Source organism: Diceros bicornis, chromosome 35 (assembly GCF_020826845.1).
Source record: "Diceros bicornis minor isolate mBicDic1 chromosome 35, mDicBic1.mat.cur, whole genome shotgun sequence".
In the NCBI taxonomy this organism is placed as follows: domain Eukaryota; kingdom Metazoa; phylum Chordata; class Mammalia; order Perissodactyla; family Rhinocerotidae; genus Diceros; species Diceros bicornis.
This window is the reverse complement of record NC_080774.1, coordinates 14,347,134-14,369,388: the sequence shown is the minus strand read 5'-3', so window position 1 is coordinate 14,369,388 and position 22,255 is coordinate 14,347,134. Positions and strand designations below refer to the sequence as shown.

General features: G+C 47.0%; 1 protein-coding gene across 2 annotated transcripts in view; it reads left to right on the top strand.

The window, feature by feature from the left end:
- Nucleotides 1–17,864, top strand: part of FBXO21 (F-box protein 21) — a 38,007-nt gene extending 20,143 nt beyond the window's left edge. Inside the window, exons 10-12 of one of the 2 annotated variants that reach the window (XM_058531514.1) lie at nt 6,351–6,541; nt 8,527–8,684; nt 17,435–17,864. In XM_058531514.1, coding sequence (XP_058387497.1) covers nt 6,351–6,541; nt 8,527–8,684; nt 17,435–17,622 — 537 coding nt within the window. In that variant the 3' untranslated portion in view covers nt 17,623–17,864. Of the gene's footprint in view, nt 1–6,329; nt 6,542–8,526; nt 8,685–17,434 lie in introns of both variants that reach the window. The other variant, XM_058531513.1, reaches the window with a different exon arrangement.
- The last annotated feature ends 4,391 nt before the right edge of the window (nt 17,865–22,255 follow it).

Here is a 22,255-nt window from a genome sequence, read left to right as displayed (position 1 = left end):
CCTGGTGAGAGAATTGAATTCTGAGCTCTCATAGCGACATCACCGTGAAATCATCTGCCTGTATTGTGAGAGTGATAACATCTTCCCTGAGAAAGTAAATAGTCTAAATGACATTGCTTAGATGTAAATAGTCTCATTTATTCACAACCTCAAAGATCTACAATAGTTCTGAGAAAGGACACATCAGCAAGAAAATCCCCAGGCTCCTATCTTAGGGTGTCACCTGTAGCCCAGGTAACAGATGTCCTCCCAGAACATCTGTGTGATCTGGTAGAAGAGTTGCTGGAAAACTAGACTCTCTGCTGAAGTTACCCCTGCTTCCCAGGACCCTGTTGTCCAGAATTTAATAGTTTATTTTTATTCTTTCACTGTGTTTTTAATACTATGATATACATAACTAATTCTTGTCACTTTTTACTTTAGATTAGTTAAGGAATGTCGTGATAACTTGTAAAATGCAGAGATCCTTTCAAAGCACAGTACTTTATAAGTAAATTCTATACTTACATTACACGCCAGCCTTAGAAGGGGGGAGGCTAACATCCCCTTGGGGGAAGGTCTGCAGGCACTCTGGTGTCCTTGCCTTTGAGGACTTAACTCGGTCTAGTGCCCACACTTTAACCCTGCCTCCTGTGGAATTACCTTTGTATCCTCCTTAGATGGTCAAGTTTGCCTTTCTGCCCAGCAAATGTCACTGAAACAAGTTCCAGGATTGTTACATGCAGGACATTATTCCTCACGACAGCTATTCATTTGCTGCTAGGGTCTAGCACCTCGACCCACCGTTCACTCAGAGATCAGGAATGAAAAGTGGCTCACCCTCAGTGCCTCGGGCACTCCCCTCAACAAACATGGACTCCAGCTAGGGAGACGACACCCAAGACGGTGAAGGAAAACTGGGGCCTCCCACTAGGGATGAATCCAGGGGGTGCTGCAGCAAGTGGAAAAGGTTCCTCTCCCAAGGAAGGATTCAAAGGGGACCTCGAAGGATGGGAAACACCTTGAGAGGGCAGAAAAGTAGGTCACTGCAGTTACAGCCTGCGCATGGCACAAGGGTGGCAGAGCTTGGTGTCTGCAGAGGAGGTCAGCCTAACAAGGGTTTCTATACATGTACACGTGCATAGGTACAAGTGAGTGCGTGTATATACTTTTTTCGAGCGTGAGATCAGTGTGGAGGGCTTGGAATCTGTTTGACTTGATTAGGTAAAGGGAAGCATTCCCAAACTTGGAAGACCGGAAGGTTACCTTGTTTTCAACAGAATTAAATCAGGAAAAGTTGAGAAATACAAGTCCACTTGGTCACTATTGCAGTAATCCAGGGTTGTTGTGGCTGTGACGGAAAGAGTGTAGGATAGGCAAATTTTAAAAAGTTGCTAACACTGAACACCTCATTCCAGCCCTGTGGGGTGGATGCTGTTTTGTTGCCATTTTACAAACAGTGAAACTGAGGCAGCACCAAGAAGTTAAGTGATTTGCCGAGGTCACCCGCACAGGAGTTTGGCGCCCAAGCCCACTCACGTGCCTTACCCGCGTGGGACAGTGGGCTAAGGCAGGATTGCTTCAGAGAAAGCCAGCGGACGAGCACTTTCTCCTTCCTGCGGCCAGACCTCCGTCCTTTTGAGCGTAGTTATCCCTTCCCTCTTTGTCTGCGTTTCAGTGGAGAAGATGTCCCTCCAGTTTTCCAAGGCAGAAACCCCCACTGTGCTCGGATCCCACTCTCCTGCCTTTCCTTGGACCACTGCTTTCCTTCATTTCTCCTCCTCCATCTTCAGCTTTCTCTTGCTGCCTGCCGTCAGCATTCAACATTCTCAGCTCTCTCCTATCTTGGGGAAAAAAAAACAACAAGCGCTCCCAGGACAGCCCTGCTGGCATTTCCCCGCGGCTGCCTCCTTATCTCTCCTCCCCTGCACGGCTAAGATCCTTGCCCACTGGCCATGCGTGTGACCGCACTGTGTGACGGCCACCTGCCTCGCCTCCCACACACTCCTCAGAACACAGGGACCCGTTCCCTCCCCTCCTCCATGGAGCTGCTCTTGCCTAGGAAGCCAATGACCCCGTTTTGCTAAATCATCCTCCGTGTTCCAAATCCCGTAGATACTTGTCTTCCTTATCTTGATCGCTGGGGCCGCTCCCCACCCAGTACACTCCGGTCCTTTGGCTCGGTGGCCCCTGGTTCCCAGGCTCTTGCTAGTTGCTGCCCTCTGTCTCTCCCTTAAAGGCTCCACACTGCGTAGTACTTTCTGGACTTCTTTTTACTCTGCACCTTCCCCCCCGGGTGATCTCACCCAGTCTCCTTGCTTCAGTTACCATCTGTAGCTGACAGCTCCTGAATCTTTGGTCTCCTGCCTAGACTCTGGGCTCTAGACCACCCTGTCCAGATGCAGTGCACATCTGTGCATGGCTGACTCCTAGAAGATTACAGAGGCCTCTTGAGTGCTCTCCTTCCCTCTGCTCTTTGAACCCGTCTTACACACTGTAGCCAGAGTAATAGAAGGTCAATTGTGTCCCTTCACTGCTCAGAACCCTCTGAGTGGCTCCCCCATTGCCTTGAAGATCAGCCTCATTCTCTCCAGTGTGAACACCGGGTTCTTGGTGGCCTGGCCCTGCCGGCCTGAGCCTCCTTGTACTCTGCGCCGCCGCGGCCACGTCCCCCTTTGCCCCTGCTCTCTCGCGTCAGTCCTCTGCACGTGCTGCGTCTCTGCCTAGAACCCCTCTCCCTGTCCCTCGACTCCATCTGCCCGCTAACTTCTGCCGAGCTTCAGCTCCAACGTTGCCTCTGAAACCCTTTCTCTGGCCCCCGGCCTGAGGTCAGGCTCTCCCCTCGTGCCAGCCCTGTGCTTGCCCTTTCACAGAACTCAGTCTGAGTGTGCTGTAGCTGTGTGTTCCCTCGTCCTCTCCACTGGACCGTGCTCTTTAAGGACAGGGGCCACGTCTCTTTCGTTCTTCACTGTGGCTGGTCCCCTACTCTCAGCACCGTTCCTGCTACAGTAGCTGCTTATAAGTTTTTTTGAATGAATGATTAAGAAACGACAGAACTTCATTAGATATGAGTGAAGGAGAAGGCTCAAAGAGGGTATCCAGATTTCCCAACAAGGGTGACTGTGTGGCCACTTACAGAGGGGGTCTTTGAAGAACAGACCTGTCTCGGGGGTGGAGCAAGTGTTCGGTTTGGGGTGTGTTGACTTTGATAGGACCTGGAGCCGTCGAGTGCCGCTGTCGTGGAGCACCGGGCGGGGGCTGCCAGCACTAGCACCTGGTAGCCAAAGCCCCAAAAGTAGCAGAGCCCACAGACAAGCAGACCCCGAGGATGGAGCCACAAACTGAGAGAGATCCTCAGGGGAAACCTGCACTTAGTGGGCAGAGCAGGGCTAGCAAATGACGGCCCGTGGGCCCAAAGCTGCTTGGTTTTGTGCATGAGCTTTATGGGCACACAGCCGTGCTCATTTGTCTGCTTGTTCTCCCTGGCTGCTTCCAGCTGCAGCGGCAGAGGTGAGCAGTTGAGTCCACAAAGCCTAAAATATTCACGCTGGCCCTTTACAGGAAACATTTGCCAGTTATAAGTAATAGACCCCCAGTTCGAAGATCTTTACCCCAAGAGTTGTGGACTCTGGGATTCTAGGCCTAGACATTGGTGGAGACATGGTGCCAGCTGTCAGCACTGCTCCAGGAACACACCAGACCCCATATCGCTGTATCTTATCCGTTTCTGCCCTCTCTCTTCACCTGTCACCCACACATCAAGGGAAGGAGAGGGTAATTATCCCTGAACCACATCTCCTCCTCTGCTACTCTGAGTTCAAGACTTCCTTTGAGCTTTGAAGATTCCAGGTTATGTCTGTTTCACTTCCCTGCTGGAGAGGGTCTGCTAGGAAAGGAGGGGAAGCTGTGTCTGTAGAATGTACTGAAAGTGTGGTAAAAAGTAGCTAATTGGAACTACAGAGGGGAACACAAGGAAAGCCATTACACGAGCATAGTAAGTGGAAGCTTACTGTTAAATCTGATGCTGTTAGCTACAGAGAATAAATGCTGTTAGTGTCCCCCAAACTACAGTTACACTCCTGGAGGTGGGAAGTGGATGGGGACTGGCTCTCAGCTGATATTGATTGAAGCTGGGTTTGGGGCACTTGGGGTTATACCATTCTGTCCATTTTTATGTGTTTGACATTTTTCATAACAGTTAATTAAAATACTCCTCCTCTTGCTTTGGTGTGACAGTGAGTGACACCTGGGGTTTAGAGTCGGCCCCAGGTCCACATCTTCTCTCCACATCTTCATAACCCTGTGACCTCAGGCAAGTGACTTACCTTCACCAAGCCAGCTTCCTTCTCTGGAGATTGGCAGTGACCGTACTGCTGGCCTTCAAGTTGGGAGGATTAAATGAAATTTAAAAATGTGACAGGCTTGCCACAGTGACCAGTGGAGAATAAGTGTTCAGTAAATATTGAGATCCTGCAAATCTCAGCCTGGAAGACAAGATTGGGTTTGGGAATAATAATATCTTACATTGCATAAAACTAGTTTTCACAACACTTTTACTGGGTCAAAATATATCAGGAATTAGGGCAGTTATTAATCATCATTTGATAATTGAATAGACTAATCCGAAGGTAAAAACAGCTAGTTTGATAGATCTGGGACTAGAATCCAGGTTGCTCTGTCTTAGGAGTCAGTAAATAGGAGGCGATCCAGTTTCCAAAGGAGAAGCCTGTCAGAATGCTGCTAAACGCTGTAATGTAAGGGGTGCCAGAGAATGTTGTATGTGTGTTTTAACTTTATTTGAATTTGTATTTTCCCGCAGAGGCACCAGGTACAGTAGAAAGAATGTAACCCTGGAGTCAGGAGTCAGGCAGTTCTGCTACTACCACCTGGTCATTTAAATTCCACAGAGGTGTGGTTTCTGCCTGCCCAGTGGATTACTGAATTCCACTGTGAGTTAAAATTGTTGAAACGACCAGTGGGATTTCAGAACCCTGATGCACATGTCTTGGTTCTTCAAGTATAACATCGTAACTGAGCTAATTTGCATCGCTTCAGTGGCCTGTCTGTGACCCCTTCCATCTTAGGCAGCACTGAGGCAGCTTTGTCAGACATCCTCTTGGTCTTTTTTTTTTTTTTAAGATTTTATTTATTTTCCCCCCAAAGCCCCAGTAGATAGTTGTATGTCATAGCTGTACATCCTTCTAGTTGCTGTATGTGGGACGCGGCCTCAGCATGGCCGGAGAAGCAGTGTGTCAGTGCGTGCCCGGGATCCGAACCCGGGCCGCCAGCAGCAGAGCGCGCGCACTTAACCGCTAAGTCACGGGGCCGGCCCTATCCTCTTGATCTTGATTGAAACAGCTTAGCGTGTATTTTTCCTCCAATTCATGAGTGGAAGGTTAAACTTCTTTCCTTTCTTTCTTTTTTTTTTTTTTAATTGTGAAATTTTTGTTGTACATTATTGTTTATCAGTCACCATATAAGTGCATCCCTCCACTCCTTGTGCCCACCCCCCACCCCCCTAGCCCCTGGTAACTACCACACAGTTCTGTCTGTCCGTGTGTTGGTTTATCTTCCACATAATGAGTGAAATCATGCACTGTTTGTCTTTCTCTTTCTGGCTTATTTCACTTAACGTAATACCCTCCAGGTCCATCCATGTTGTTGCAAATGGGACTATTTTGTCTTTTTTATGGCTGAGTAGTATTCCATGGTATATATATACCACATCTTCTTTATCCATTCATCAGGCGAGGGACACTTGGGTTGCTTCCACTTCTTGGCTATAGTGAATAATGCAGCGATGAACATAGGGGAGCATAAGCCTCTTTGGATTGTTGATTTCAGGTTCATTGGGTAGATACCCAGTAGTGGGATAGCTGGATCATAAGGTATTTCTATTTTTAATTTTTTGAGGAATCTCCATACTGTTTTCCATAGAGGCTACACCAGTTTGCATTCCCAAAATTCTTTTCTTTCTCTGTATAAAAAATTGAACCCCCACACTGACCAAGAATGTTGGAACCTTTTAGAGTTCACCTAATCCAAACGTGCACGCAAAAGGCAGACCTTGCCTCCTGACCTCATGCTTCTTCCAGTCCACCGTGTTTCTGAGTAATGCCTCACGTTCACGCTGGCTGCATTTGGGTGTCTGGGGCTTGTTCCCAGTATTAGAAGTGAGTACGCCAACCAACTCTGGGCGTCATACGTAGCGCTGACTGGGTGAGAGAGCCAATCGGTCACAGGGACCTGGGCCATCAGCACGCCCCGCCTTGCCACCCTTTTCAGGTTATGTAGGTCTAAATCCCATGCCGTGAAAAAGAAAAGGCCTAAATGAAAATATTATCTCCTAGTCTTTCTGTCTTGTCTTGAAGGTGCTTGACATCCTCCAGCACATCCAGACCCTCGACCCCGGGCAGCACGGGGCGGTGGGCTATCTGGTGCAGCACACGTTAGAGCACATTGAGCGCAAGAAGGAGGAGGTGGGCGTGGAGGTGAAGCTCCGGTCCCACGAGAAGCACAGAGACGTCTGCTACTCCATTGGGCTCATTATGAAACATAAGAGGTGAGTGCCCACGGCGTCCGCCCCCCTGGGGCTGCAGAGGACACACGAGCACCTGTGAGACGCCTGGAAGGGGACCTGCCTGGAAGCAGCGGCCGGTGTCCCCAATGGAAGGACTGGAAGCTGAACCGTGTCTTTAACCTTCTTGTTTTCTAAGAAGGAACTCGCTTTCCTAGCTGGGAGAGCTTCTCATGTTTTTAGTGACCTTTAGATGTCTGACCCTTCTCTTTGTGGGAAGATGGAAGCAACTGTAAGCAAAGAGTTTTTTCTCTCGTTTCTTCTATCAGCCTGCAAAAACAGAAACCAGTTTAAGAGGCAAAGCGTTTATTTGGGATCAAAGAATTGCAGTTCCGGGGAGCACAGATTCAGGTAGAAACCCAAATAGTGTCCCACTGGGGAGTAAAAGTCAGGGCCTTTAAAGGCAAAGGAGCGAGGTTGTATAACAAAGAATGTTAATTGGAGGCGGAGAGCTAGTCTTGACCAAACATTGACCATTGATTCTATCTTCAGAAAGTCCATGTCCTCAGTCTTTGTGACCAGGACGTCCATTCTCCTGCTGACTTCGCCAACAATTGCATGTAAAACAGTTGTTGTTGTGGCCCAGGCCAAAGGTTTGGCCCAGTCCAGGGTTCCAAACAGCAGGTGGTTTCTCTGGAAAGGCAGCTCTGACTCCATTTAAAACGGCTCCAGTGTAGTCAGTTTGACACTTCGTTGTCCTCACTCCCATCTTTTAATCTCGCCCTCCTTGAGTGTGAGTTGTGGGTAGGGGTCTGCTGGGTCGTGGAATATGCTCATGGTCGGTTTACTAGGCGAAACTAAACTGTATCCAGGGCGACTATACTGACTTACATCCCACCAGCAGGCTTGGAGCCGAGAGTTCCTACTCCTGCCAACTTGTGTTACTGGCAGACCTTTAAAAATGCACTTATGCAGTAAATGGCAAATGGGATTTTATTGTGGTTTTAATTTGCATTTCCCTGATTACTACGCAGATTGAGTTTACTGGCCATTCAAGTTTTCTTTTACTAAGCGCCTCTTCATATGTTTTGCTTATTTTTCAGCTGAGTTATTAGTCTTTCTTATTGATTTGTAGTTGTTCTTTATTCTGTATACTAGTCTCTATGTGCAGATAAGTTGCAACTCTTTTCCCAGTTTTTGGCTAGTGTTCTTCATTCTTTTATTGCATGCTTTTTTTTTTTTAACTGTATTGTGGAAATTTCAAACATATATGAGAGCAGAGAGAACAAGTATAACGAGCAGGTGATGTTCCGTGTCCAGCATCAGCAGTTATCCTAACAGGGTCTGTCCTCATTGTGTCGTCTCCTCCCCCGTACCTCTCCCTCCTCCCCGGAATGCCATTTCATCGACAGCTATTTCTGTAGGTCTCGCTGAGAGGTACGGGCTCTCTCTTTTTTAAAAAATACATTTATCATCCTGTGGTCATATCTGAGATAAAATAAACAATTCCTTAACCTCATCAGATATCTGGTCGGAGTTTGCATTTCCCTAGTTGTCCTGTATTTTTAATAGTCTGTTTGAATCAGGGTCCTTTAATGCTGTCAGACTGATCAATCTCTTCCTTTATGGATTGTATTTTTAGTACCTTGTTTAAGAAATCTTTCCCTGTGCCGAGTCATGAAGATATTTGTAAAGTTCTGCATTTTACATCTAGGTCTTTGTTCTACTAAGAACTGACTTTGTGGATTATCAGGCCTGGGTCCTGATAGCTTTTTCCATTTGGTTAACCATTGTTGTCCCATCACTCTTTGTTGAAAGTTTATACTTTTCCAAATGAAGTGCCATACTGATAATAAGAGGAGTTTATAAAGAGGGGCAGGAGTGTCCTGAAAAATGATTCAACATGGAGTAAAAGCAGGTAAATTTAAAGAAACGTCAGCTTAAGAGAAGCCAAGCTGTTGCCTATACCTTTCATAGTTGTCATGACTGGGTCCCGGGAATTGATTTGCCATTGTTCTTACGTTGATTAGGTATGGCTATAACTGTGTGATCTATGGTTGGGACCCCACCTGCATGATGGGACACGAATGGATTCGAAACATGAACGTCCACAGCCTGCCTCATGGCCATCATCAGCCTTTCTATAATGTCCTGGTGGAGGATGGTTCCTGTAGATATGCAGCCCAAGGTGAGTGGCTGGTTCTGTCTGTACTGGAATGACGCCCAGGCTTGTTTTAAGCACTCCATTGAGCACTCAGATACTGTGGGCACAGGTCATCAGTTTCTTCAGAGGGGGCGGTTGTCCCACAGCTCACCTCATCGGGGCCCATAGCCAGCTAAACATGGTGGGTGTGCACTGGTGTGGCCGTACCACAGGTTAAATAGTCACCACCACAGCATCTCCACCTCAGTCACGACCACAGCCAGGACCCTATTCCAGTGCTGTTGCCGCCCTCTGTGCTCATTGGGCATTGCCTGTGCCAATCAAATTCCTGTAAGTTCTGCTTCCCAGGCACTGCCATTGGCTCCCTCCAGGCAAGGAGTGTCAGCTTGTGCCCTGTCCGTACTGCCTGCCTGGACTGGAGGGCACTGAATGGACACTGTTGGGGGAGCCACCCTAGCACCCTCTGGGCTCCTGAGCCTGGCAGCCAGCTGTGCTCCCCCAGAGACGCCCTCAAGTGGCAACTGTAGTCCACAGCACTGGCTCCAAGAGCACCTGGGAGAGTCAGCAGTGTTGGGTAGGCGTTTGGGCCCACTGCCAGCCTAGCAGGGGCTAGCCCAAGGTACTCCTGGGGTGGGGATGGATGGGGCCTGCGGGGCAGGTTAGACAGAGATGCCCTCAGGGTGGCTCTCCCTTTTCTCTGTCCCTCCATCCAGTGGGATGCCTACCTGTCTGTCAGGGCTTTCACAACGTATGTTGTATTAATAAAAACGATCACGAATGCTGAATGCTCGGCCACTGGCAGTGTTCTGATGTGTGTGAACTCCGTTTGAGAACTACAGTTACCATCGTCTCTGCATCCTCATTTCATACACAAGGGATCTGAAGCACGTGGGGTCGTTTCACTTCTAACGTATAGGGTATGAGTTTGAACCCAGGCAGCTTGGCAGAGAGCCATATCCTTAACCATCGTGCTGCACCATTCTGTATCTGACTTGAGACCTCAGGTTTGACCTAACTCAGTGTTATATTCTAGGAAATGCAATCATAGAAATGTTGGATGTATAAAAATCTCAGAGGATCAAAAAGACTAGAAAAAGTTTCTTATTAACTATTGTTAGTTCATCAGAAGCTGAGAGAGGATCATACACATCAAGAGACTACAGGTCACTTAATCTCTGTCTGTATGATGGGAAGTGACAGGAGGGGGTGGCCTGCGCCCCATGTCCGAGGAAGGTGCTGGCGATTTGATTTAACTTTTGAAGCCGTGTCAAACGAAAAATTGTACTAACAGTTTCTAAAAATCAACAAATGGTTAGGAAATTACGGAATGATTCATGGACTGTTTGCACCCCCACTAATCACTCGGTAAGCATCTCACAGTCTACATCGTAGAGTGTTATCACAAGGATAAAGGGGATTGTCACCAACACTGCGGGCCAGTGTCTGTGGCTTCACATGTGCATTATTGCCCATTGTATATGGTTGATAGTAAGACTTTCTATATTTGATATTTGAGTTTCTAGAAACATTTATGTTAACTTAAAAATGGGCTTTTTAGAGTAGGTAAAGCTAGGCATTTGATTTTAGGTGTTGTGAATTTGTCCAGTGTCCATGTTGAAGATTCAGGCTTCATCTCTAATTGTATCTTAAGTAACATGCAGTGTAAGGTGTCGAGTCATAATATTGTAATGACTTCGTAAAAAAAATTTATTTGGTTGTCAGTTTTACACTCTTAAAGTTGAGATTGAACTAAACGATTATGGGTAATGTTAGCAAATTGCCTTTTTTAATTTTAAATTCTGAGACTTGTAGAAAATTCTTAGAACTGAGGAGCCTGCATTACCCTATGATAGTTGTCCACTTTTTCTGCTACTGGTTATGTGGGCTTCAGTGTTTGCTGGGCATCTGTCGCCTGCCAGCCCGGTGCTCAGCTGTGCAGGTACAGAGATGAAGAGGAGCTGCATCGTGGGCTCCCCTGAGAAGGGCCTCACATGACGTGTAGGGCCCCCCCGGGGCCATCTCCTTTCTCTTGTGGCCTCGTTAAGTGTTTATATGCTGGTGACTGTCGAAGCCTTGTTTCAACCCCAGCTCTTCTTTGGGCCCATGCCCACCTCTCCAGCAGCCCCCTGGGCGTCTGCACTTGGAGGCACTCAGCAGTGTTCTTAACTGAGCTCATTGTGCCGCTCCCTTGTCCTGACCCCAACCTGCTTCTGCTTTTCTCATCGAATGCTGCCACGTGGGCACCATCTCTCACTTCTCGGTCCCTCCCCCTGGTCGTACATGCAGTTAGTCAACAGATCGCACCGATTCTGTCTTCTGAATGTCTCTCATGTTTCCATCTACTTATCGCCATCCCTGTCGCCCTCCCGGTCTCCGTGCCACAAACATTTCTTGCCTGTGTTGCACCACCCTCCTAACCGGCATCTGCGTCCAGGCTAACCCCCATAGGGCGTTTTCCTCACAACAGCTAAAGGATCTTCCCAGCGTGCACCTCGAACCAGGCCACCTGCTATTTAAACTACTTGTCAGGTGTGTCTTCTTGGCAGACCAGACTCCTTTGCGTGGCCCAGAGGTAATATAGACCCTCTCTCACAACCTCCTCTCTGTTCCTACCCCGTCATACTCCAGCCGGATCAGACTTGGATGTTCCTTGAGATCGTCCTTCTCAGAGACAGGTCTTCCCACAGCTGTTGTCAACCCTTATAGACAGGCTCTTTCCTCCCCCCTCACATGCTTCAGGTCATGCTTCGTGTTTAATGTCACTTCCTTCAAGAAGCTGTTCACCCCTCCCCTTCCCCCACGGCCCTCACATTGGGTCCTCTGCCCCTGCTCTGCGCTCCCTGAGCACACTGCCACCCAGAGTCCTTGGGCCTCCACGCCAGGTTTCCTGTTTGACGATCTGGCTCCTGTGCTCCATCCTAAGCTCCGTGAGTGTGGACCTGAGGCTACCCTGTTCACTGATGGGGCCCTAGCTCCGTGGGTCATTCCAGACAACACCTAAGTGCTCACATTCGGCTGGAGGGAGGGATGCCTGTCTGAGAGAGAGAGAGAAGCTTTAAACAGACGTTCAGAAGAGTGAAGTGAGTGCATGCAGTAGGTGATTAATGCGAGGCTAACTTTTTTTTCACAGTTTTGGATTAAGAGCATTTTCAAACATGAAACAGTTAATACAGTGAATACCCCATACACCCGCCACTGGATTCAGCCTTGAGCAGTTACCATGTCTGTTTCATCTGTGGATAGAGATTTTAGTTTTTTGGTGAACCATTTGAAAGAATATTGCAGACATCATGACCTAAATGCTTAATCATGCGTCTTCTAAGAATAAGGACATGTTCTCTTCATTACCACGGTTGCATCATCACACCTAACAAATAAGAATTATTTCATAGTATCTAATAGTCGCTGTTCAGATTTCTCGGTTGTCACAAGAATAACTTTTTTAGCTGTTTGTTTGCTTTTGAATCATGATCCAGCCAGGATTCACATCCTGCATTTGGTTGTTATGGCTGTTTAATCCCTCTTATTAAAGAACAGTTGCTCATTCTTCATCTCATTTTTTCTCTTTTTCATGTGACTGATTTTTGAAGAGTCTAGGCCAGTTGTCTTATAAATTGTCTGACATTCTGGATTTGTCTCACTGTTTCCTTATCTGTGTGTTGTGTGTTACCTGGAAGTTAAGCCTGCAGCTTGATTGGATCAGGCTAATATTTTTGACCAGAGCACTTACTGTCAGATGCTGTGTGCCTCGCCTTGCATCTTGTCCAGAGGCCCATGGTGTTGGATGTCTCCTGTTAGGCCAGGTTTGGTCACTTGGCTAAGATGGTGACTCACTCTAAGGGACACTTTTCTCTTTGCAATTAACAAGAGATCCATGGGGTCGTACTGTGCCATCCTGTTAATATCCTGTCCCCGGTAATCTTGAACCGTATGGTTTGTTTTAGCACCTGTTGACTCTCCTTGCCTAAATTATTAGGTGAGAATTGGAAAATGGTGGTTTTCTACTCCTGTTATTCCCTCTACTTCTGCAAATAAGAGCATTCCTACCCCAACCCCCCACTCTCTTCTCCCTGTCTTGCTCTCTTCCCCTCTCTCTCTCTCTCCTTCCCCCCTTTCCATAGATTCCTGTATTTTTACTTAGTGTGTTATAATCATTTGGGACAATTTTATGCTCACATTAGCTCATATTTAGCCAGTGGGAGACCTTGAGAGGCTAAATTTTAAAAACACTTATTTAAATATATTTTTTAACATTTCTGGGTTAATTTATTTGCATTAAGTTATTTGTTTTTAAACTTTTTCTTGATCTAAACTTTTGACTTTTGGCTCCAGTGATCCTAGTAACGTGGGTAGAACCCATTAATGAATGGTTTTCTAATTATTAGCTCTCCACAGAGAGTTCAAGAGTAAATTATAAACCACATACATTCATGACATCTTCACATAATTTTACTCTGCATAATTAAGAGAATTTTCCCCTCAATATGTTAGATATCACCTAAATCCTAATGGAGGGATATACAGTGTCTTGCATATTTATAATTTTTGTTCCCACTAGGGGGCATGCTTTAATACTTTCCTGACACGGGTAGGAGAACAGCAACTCCTGTCTCCCCTTCCGTACCTGCTTCTCAGATACTGCGGAAAATGAATTTCACAGATGCTCTGAATTCAAGTCAGCTGCTCATGTTGGAGGGCCGGGAATTCAGCTGCGATGTGAACATCTCCTTCTCACATGTGCTCTGTATGTAATGAGGAAACACCTTGTAGCACATTTGGTGCCTGGTCTGCCCTCACCAATTGTCAGTTTCCTCTTCCAGAATTTATCGTCCACTTCCAGACTGAAGTTCCGCCACACCGCCACACGCACAGTCCATGGCAGTCTGCACATGCTGGCACAAGTGTGAGGAGGATTCCCTGCAGCAGGGGTGGAGTGTAAACCTTCAGCCAATTCAGAGGCCGATTTGGCTCTGTCTTTTAAATTGTAGAATTCTCAAGTGTTCCTTCTCTGATGTGGTGGTTCCAAGCCTTGGTCCCTCCACCAGAGACGCACTCACCCAAAGCGCCTGTGGTCCCCTTGGTTATGGTAGCCACACCGTGTCCTTCATAAGGACTGGTAGATTGGGTATATATCCCAACTGTGGAATACTAAGCTGCAATGAAATAAACCAGTTGCAGGTAAATGCTTATAGTATGTTTTGTACAAATAAACATGCATAGAACAGTGCCGACCTTTTAAGTATATACAGTTGTGTTTAGCTACTTATGTGTACGTTCACAGAAGGACTGGAAGGGTCCACTCACGCTAGCAGTGGTTTCCTCTCGGAGGGGAGGCGGGGCGGGGACCAGGACAGGACAGATGCCCACGGAGGACTCTTGGTGGTGTTTCCATAGTTTACAGGAGTGTGGTCATATATTTGGGGTCACTGAAATTTTAAAATAAGCAGACACATCTCTCTGAAAATTTCAAGGGAATGGGAAAGATTTCTCAAGATTTTCCAGGACTTTTAAGTAGTCCTGTTTAATATTTTGCTCAATTTTGTATCACTTAGATTTTTCACTCTTCTGCAAGTAATTTTTTAGGCCTGGTTTAGCAGATTGGTATTTCTTTTCCCCTCCTAATATATGTATTGCCAACTTCGTTATCTTGTTTTCGCCTCAAAAAAATTTTTTATTAGTACTTTCTTTCCTGTTTCACTAGGAGCCCAGGCAGGTCAATGCACTGATCCCAGTCCGTGTTGATCTTGAACAGCCAGGAGTGGGGCTGTGAGCACCCTCTGGACCATCGCTTATTACCCCTTACATGTTTCCCCAGTGCTCTGCACACCTGCATTCTGCACACCTTACTCTCCATGCCTCTTGTTTGGGGTCCACGTTCGGAATTCTGTGCAGCAGCTGCGAGTCACGTTGTCCTTCCAGATCCGTGATAATAACCTGACTTCCACCTTTCTGCCCTCCTCCCAACACTCAGAAGCTAAGTATTAACCCACACCAGGCTTCTGTTTAATAATACATGGAGAGGAGGAGAGAGAAACAATGCTAAAACACATCTGAGTTTCTGTAGAGCAGGCGCTAGTGGCATTCTGGTCCAGACAGTTCTTTGTGGTGAGGGCTGTCCTGGGCGTTTGTGTAACAGCACCTCTGGCTTCTGCCCACTCCATGCCAGTAGCAGCCCCCGCTTGTGACAACCAGAAATGTCTTCAGACATTGCCGAAGGTCCCATCAGGGGCAAAATGGCCCCCAGGGGAGAACCACTGCTCTAGACAAACTGGCAGCAAAGCAGTTGTTCTCACTCGCCCCCTGGAATTTTACCTGAACTGTCTCTATCCTGCCTGCCGGGGGTAGAGCGGTCACAGCAAAGGGACTTTGATCTCCTGGTGGTACTCTCAGAGTCTGTACCCTCCGTCCACTGTTTCTGCATAGCTCTGCAGGAAAAGCCAAGAATGAGGCCCTCAGCAGTGACCTGGGTAAGGCGCAGGCCGTGGTTACGTCCCCCTCAGCCCCCCAAGGAAGATCACCTCTGATGCTTCACTCCACGGGGCATGGGGCGGCAGGGGCAGGTGGGCAGGAAGGGCATTTCCTCAGGCACTGGCATTTTGGAACATTCAAGTTTTATTTTACATTCATTGATGTTTCTGATTACAGCATTAGAAAAATGTAAAACATGAAGAAAGAAGTGAAGTCACCTACAGAGGTCTAGTGGTAACAGTAGAGAGACATCCAGGTTAGCAGACTGCCCAGTTTCCTTTCTGAAAAACCCGGCCCCTGTTTCTGCAGAGCACCTTGGGCCAAAGCCTGCCCTTTCGAGGCGGTGGTGGCGCTCCCCGGAGTCTGTCCCAGCCCTGCCCTCCCTGCTCTCTCCTGATATGGCAGCTCCTCGCCCTTGCGCGGTCTGTGTCTCTTCCGTCGATTCCCTCCGGCTCCGGCAGTGGCCCGTCTGGGATTAGTCCTGGACGGCTCCTTGGGCCAGGCCTTCACTCTGTCTGCAATTGATTCGCTGCAGAGGGGGTCGTGACCAGAGCTCCTGTGGAGTGACGTGAGCGTCACCTGAGCTGGAGCCTGGACAGCCACCATGGTGCATCGTCAGTGCCCAGTGTCAAAGCACCAGCAAGAGGGTGTGGCTGCACCGTGTGACGCAGCCACGGGATACGTGGCCTTCAGGCCTTTTGTGGGTAATGGATACTTGTTACCCCCACTGCCCCATAGGACCGGGAACATAGGTTGCCGGCTTTTCTGGCCGCCTGGTGTTTTGCTGAGTTAACGCCTCCATTTATTTACACGGTGACCTGCAGCTGGATGTTGAGACTGTTTCTACATTTTTGCTATTATAAGTGATGCTAAGGTAGTCTTTGAACATTCGTCTTCGCACGTGATTTGTATGTGAGTTCCTTAGCAGTATTGATTCTCGAATTGATGTATCCCGTAACCGCAATCTGAAGAAACAGCCTAAAACAACAATTAGCACAAAATGTCTTTAAATCTTCCTGTCTTGTGGTAAAAAAAAAGTTACAGATTAAATTATACAACTCTTTCTCTCTCTTGAAAGACAAATACCAGTTAAAAAGATAAGCTGTTCAGAAAGATGCTCACGTTTATCCTGTGTACTCTGGGGATGCAGGGCCTCTGGATGGAGGGCACCGAATGTTCTGTATTTTAGGATGCTTAACCAAGCCGTTTAAGAGATATCCTCCTGCACCGTTGGTGTTAGTTGGCCTGCTGGCTGGGCTTGCACGGGCTCACTTGAATTGATTGAAGTGATAGGCTGTGCCAAGTATGGCTTCATGTGGACGGGAACCGAGCCTGCACTGGGACACAATCAGAGTGGGGAGCGTGTGCCTGCCCTGCTCCTTTCTGGTGCCAGGTCATGGGTATAGCTTGGCTTCTGCTGGATCAAGGGCCCACACCCAGTCTAGGGCCTGGCCTCCGTGGCCAGTGAGGAAGGGCACACAAGACGTCGTCCATTCGTTGGACCCATGGAGGAGCCATTTTTCAAATAGTTTTTTGGAGAGAAGCCATCTGAAAGGATTTCAGCCTTTAAAATACCTCGCATGTATTGTCATCTTTTTTTTATCATTCCAGTTTAAAAGAATCTTCTATTTATTTCCCTAGTGGCAAAATAGAGGCAAGGAGAGGATGTAATGTGGTTTTCCTAAGAGTTGATACAAATGTAACCCATATCCATATAGAGTCTAGAGGTGCAAGCCACTTTTCCATTCCTCCCACTGGATCCCACGACTGCCCTGTGAACTGGCTGGCTCGCATTTGGAAGTACACAGCCATATTGAAAGGAACTCGGGTGGAGAAATGATCTGTGTGGGAGGGACTCACGTTAGTAGACAAGAAGGATGGCAGATATGAGACTCGTAACCAGATATGTGGAGGCTTCAGAAGCTTAACCACAGGTGACAAATTATACCCTAGTCCCATACATCTCTATGTGCTAGATCAAGTCACAGGAACACGGCGAGTCTCCAGTTTGCCAATCCCCAGGAGACTGCTGGTGTTTTGCTGGAACCAAAACAGCTTGCTCAGAGAATAGGAAAATACTTCTGTTCAGTGTGGAGCTGTTGGGGATCTCATGCCACCATCCCTCCATCCCCTGATTGCCGCTCGCTGCCTTTTTCCTGTTACCTCCTCCAAATTCCATAAACATCCTGCCTTTCCTTTTGCCCTACCTCAAAAATGCCACTCAAAGGGGTAATTGGAAGTTCTCTGGATAATGCTGCAGAAATGTCGATTTTAACAAGAATGTCCATGTGCCTCTTTATCAACAGAAAACTTGGAATATAACGTGGAGCCTCAAGAAATCTCACACCCCGATGTTGGACGCTATTTCTCAGAGTTTACTGGCACTCACTACATCCCGAACGCAGAGCTAGAAATTCGATATCCAGAGGATCTGGAGTCTGTCTATGAAACAGTGCAGAACATTTACAGTGCAAAGAAGGAGAACGTGGAGTGAAGACGAGTAGGGGACATTGGACCTTTGCTGCTGCTGCTATCTTCCCAGAGAACAGGATACCGGAAGAAGACGTCTCCACGGGTCCCTCTGGATTCACACCACCGGGAAAGCCACTGAACCAGTAGTGCTGTCTGCCTCCTTCCAAGCTGAAATGGCGTGTGCTCCCCTTCAGCTGCAAAGACAGTGTTGCTGTCCGCCTACGCCAGTGAATTCATTTGAAAGGCACTGTGCTCAGTAGCGTGGCTTGTCCTGTGGTGACAGTTTGTGACATTCTGTCTTCATGAGGTCTCACTGTCGACACTCTTAGAATCATTCTTTTTGTTCCCTTTCCATTATGTCTGTCTGCATTTGTCTCAGAACGTTTCATTTGCTGGACAGATGGGGGTATGTGTTTGCACTCATTTCTTCCTGATTTCTCTGTGGAACGTGTGCAGTCCTAAGTCAGGATTGTTTCTTTTTACCCCGAGTTGAGTTGCTTATTCAACGGTAACGCTGTAAGTGATGTGGCAGCCTCTTGGGAATAGAGACATTAACAAACTAATGGTAATCAGAATCATGTGAATTTATTTTTTTCTAATTTTTAAAGCAGATTTCAGGTGTTTATCTTTTTCGTTATTTGAATTGGGAGAATGACATGGTTTCCCTTCCATATTCCTCTCGGGATTTATGCTTATATCTCAATGAATCCTTAGTTTTCTATTTTATTACATAATATTATTTGAGAAAATGCATAATAATGATTTTTGTGAATGAATTTTTCCATATTCATCTACTATTCTTCCCTTTAAAATAAGTATTTTTTTAAATCCAGTATCGTGTAGATCTTAAATTAGTGATGGGTTCTCTTTATAGTAGGAAGTACAATCTAATGTTAAAATGTTTGCCTTTAGAAACCATGCTCTATGGTCTCCAAAGACCTAAAAATGAGGTTTCAGAAAAAAAAAGAAATAATGAACCTTAAAAATTAAAATGCCCCCGTCATCCCTTAGAATCACTTCAAAATTCTTGAATATGGCAGGTAGAAAGAAATAAAACGTCTTGAGTGTTAAGAGTGTTGGATCAGTGGGGAAGGAGACGTGAGTTGTCGTCTGCCCTCCGGTCACCATTGCCACGAAGGCGTCGGGATGCAGCGCTTCTCCAGTCCCGTGGGGGTCTCACCTCGTATTCTGATACCATTGGCTTCTTTTCCATGTTCTGAGTGACTGAGCATGAAGGTAACCGGTCTTTCCGCAGCTCTGGAGCTCCCGCCATTCTCGACCTGCCAGCTCTCCAGCGAGCTGATATTGTAGTTAGCCAGTAGGAGCTAACTTCTGGAGTTAGGACCTAGTCACTTTACTCTCTAAGATTCAAAGAATCCATTTGCTCTAGTGAGTGAGGCTTTAGGGGGCTGTGGCCCAGGCATGCCTCACCGCCTGTCTTCATTTGCATGCAATGTTTTCACACCAAGTTTGATGACTGCCTCTTGTTTACCCTTCAGAAACCCTGGGATGTCCGAGGTTTGAGGAAGCCACTTGAGACCACTTAGTAGCAAGTGACAGTTATTAAGCAGTTACTAGAAAGAGATGGGGATTTGGCCAGCTGGCTCCTTCCAGCCTGAGTTAGCTGTCGTCCAGGGTGCATGTTGCTGGGTCAGTCAAATCCACAGGCAGGTGATCTGGACTTGCTTTTGGAATTGTGACCACTCCCAGTGCCCAGCCTGCCTGAGGTGGGTGACTTTACACTACTCTCACGTAAGGGGAAAATTAGGTAATATGGAGTTAATACTAATGAGATGCATTATTCAGAAACTCGGGAGCATGCTGAGAGTTATAACTGTTGGTTTTCTGGTTTGATTTCCTTTTTTCTTAGAATAACATCACAGTCAAGAAAGATGGTTGACCTTTGCTGACCCCATGTAAATATGTATCTAGACTGTTTTTAAATGTGTTTCTTCATGAATGCTTCATTTGGCTCCAGGAAGCCTATGTCACCTGTGTAAGTTGGTATTTGGGCACTTTATATTTTTCTAAAAACGTGTTTTGGATCCTGTACTCTAATAAATCATGTTTCTTTTTAAAATTTTTCCAAAAGTTTTCTCCATTTTAAAAGCCCTGTTATAAAAGTAGAACTTTCACAATGTTAAAATACTAAATATTTGGATATAGTAACTTCTTTTCTCTTCAAATGAATGCCAAGACTTTTTTGTACAATGATTAATAAATAGAACTTACCCAGAGAAACCATACAAACGGCCTGCCCAATTTCCTTCCAGAACACAAAGCCCAGCCGTGACAACAGCAGAATGTCTCTCACTTCCCTTCTCCTCAAAATGTGCAAAAATTTGCTCTACTGAATTTTTCTTAACGTGGGTGAGTGAACGGGACGTTTATACTGTGATTTCCCCGCCAACTGTTAATTTTGGAAGCTCCCTGGTAATCTTGAGAGTATCTGGGTATAACGCAAAGAGTGCAGTTCGTTAATTCTGTTCAAGTACGTGCTGTGAAACAGGGACTGCAGATGCTGTGAGGGAAGCCCAGGGTCTCGGTGTGCTGTTAACGGTGACCTGATGGCCGCACGGCATGCGCCGTGTCCCCGATCCTGCAGAGCGCCGTTTCTCCACGATGTTGCTGCAGACTTGATGGAAGGAAGTCCTGGGCTAAACAGTCACCAGTTTCCCACACTGCTGCGTTTCTCAAAACCTTTCATATGCGGTTGTGCATTGTGACCTTCCAAGAGGAGAGTATAGTGTGCCGTGTCTTCCTAACTTATCAGGCCCTAGGGCTTCCCTCCCCCTGCACGCACGCATGCACACACACGCACACACACAGCATCCCTGCAGTCCAGTGTTTGCAGACAAACTCTGGGAAACACTGTCTCAGTGTGTCCAAAACTGGTCTACCTAACTTATCATCAGACCTGTTTGGCCACACGACTTCTTTGAGAACATATGCATCTAATCAGATTTGGAAAGGTCGGCTTTATGTTGTCTCTGCTTGAGCCTCATAATAGATCTCCGTTATAAGTGCATTTACACAGCAAAGTTTTTTTATTGCAAATACCAGCATTAATACTGTTGCTAAATCAATTTTGTGTTTTATAATATCTACTTAAAGTCTTGTTCTAATTTTAAGATGTCTCGGTCTCTCTTAACATATTAAACTGAGTCAAGCTTTCATGTTCTAGGCTCCTCTGCCACCATCAGGTCCCTTTACAGGAAAAATATTTCTTCTCCTCAGTCCACATTCCAAGTAAGGGAAATTAGACTACCAGCAACTTTCTAATTCAAAAGTATTGTGGCCATAATAACCAAGATGTTGCTCTTCATGTTTTTCTTTTGTTTTTTGGAGGGAAGGAGAGAATGTTCACCTAGACGAAATGCAGAATTTGGCTATGTGACAGTTTGTTTTGGGGGACATTAATAGCTGTATTGCACGTATTACTTTGTATCGTGAGCCAGGCACTGGCCTCAACTGTCAGTCCTCACAGCAACCCTATGAGGCTGGGCCAGGTAGTGAATAGTTTTGCAGGCCGCATGTTTTTGTGGTCTCTGTCACATATTCTTTGTTTTTAAAAATGTACGAAACATCTTAGCTCGCGGGCTGTACACACACAGGCCACAGGCTGGATTTGGCCCGGGGGCCCTAGTTTGCTGAGCCCTGCTGCGGGATCGGGATCGGCCCGCCCAGCATTCCGCCGTGCAGATGGGGAGTCGAGAGCATGCTGCTTGGGGGCGGGAGGCCCGGCCCTGCACCAGGTGTCTGACCTCCGAGCCCCAGCTCTTGACAACCGACAACTCGAGCAACTACCTCGCCATGTTTTTCTCCTTTGCCTTGGCAGCAACTTTAACTTCTAACGTCTCAGTTCTGGAAATTTAGAATCTTAAGAGAAAAGGACATTCCTTCGGTGAATAAAATTATGTGCAATTACAGAATAAATGTATTATGGCCATTTAGCAATGATTGTATTAGGGTAATGCTAGTTCTGTAATAAATAGACCCAAAAATATATGATGGCTTGAACAGAAAAGAACTCTTTTGCTCACGTAATACCGGGCAGGGGAATGGGGTGGCGGGGTGGCCCTCGTGCAGCGGGGTGACCCAGGCTCAACTGTTCTCGGCGTGTGGCTTCCAAGAGCACCCTGGGGCCATCTCCCTTCACCCAGCCTGGAGGGGAGTGAGCCTGGAGGGCCACGTCTGGGAGGGTTCCATGAGCCGAGACTGGGAGATACTCACCACTTCCACTCACATTCCTCGAGGGAGGCTGGGAATGAAGAGGGAACAAATGTGGCTGTCAGCTACGGTCCACTGTCTCAGTGTGCTCGGGGGTGCTCTTCTCGTGGCAGGACATGCCCCGCTTCCCAGGGAGACAGCCTGTATGTCAGTGGCTCAGTCCAGAAATGGACTGCTCACTCCTGCCACAGCATGACCACCAGGCAGTGGGGGTTACTCCTTACAGGTCACGCTGCTGTCTCACATCCATAGTCTCTGCAACAGATGCTATGGGAGGGGAGGAGAGGAGACCTCACAGGGCAAGCCACAATCTGTTTCTTCTGCCTCAGTAGCTAGATCTCAAGTCACAGACTCACAGCCTAACTCCAAAGGAGGCTGGAAAATGGCCTCCTGGGTGCCCACGAAGAAGAAAGGTTTGGGGGCCC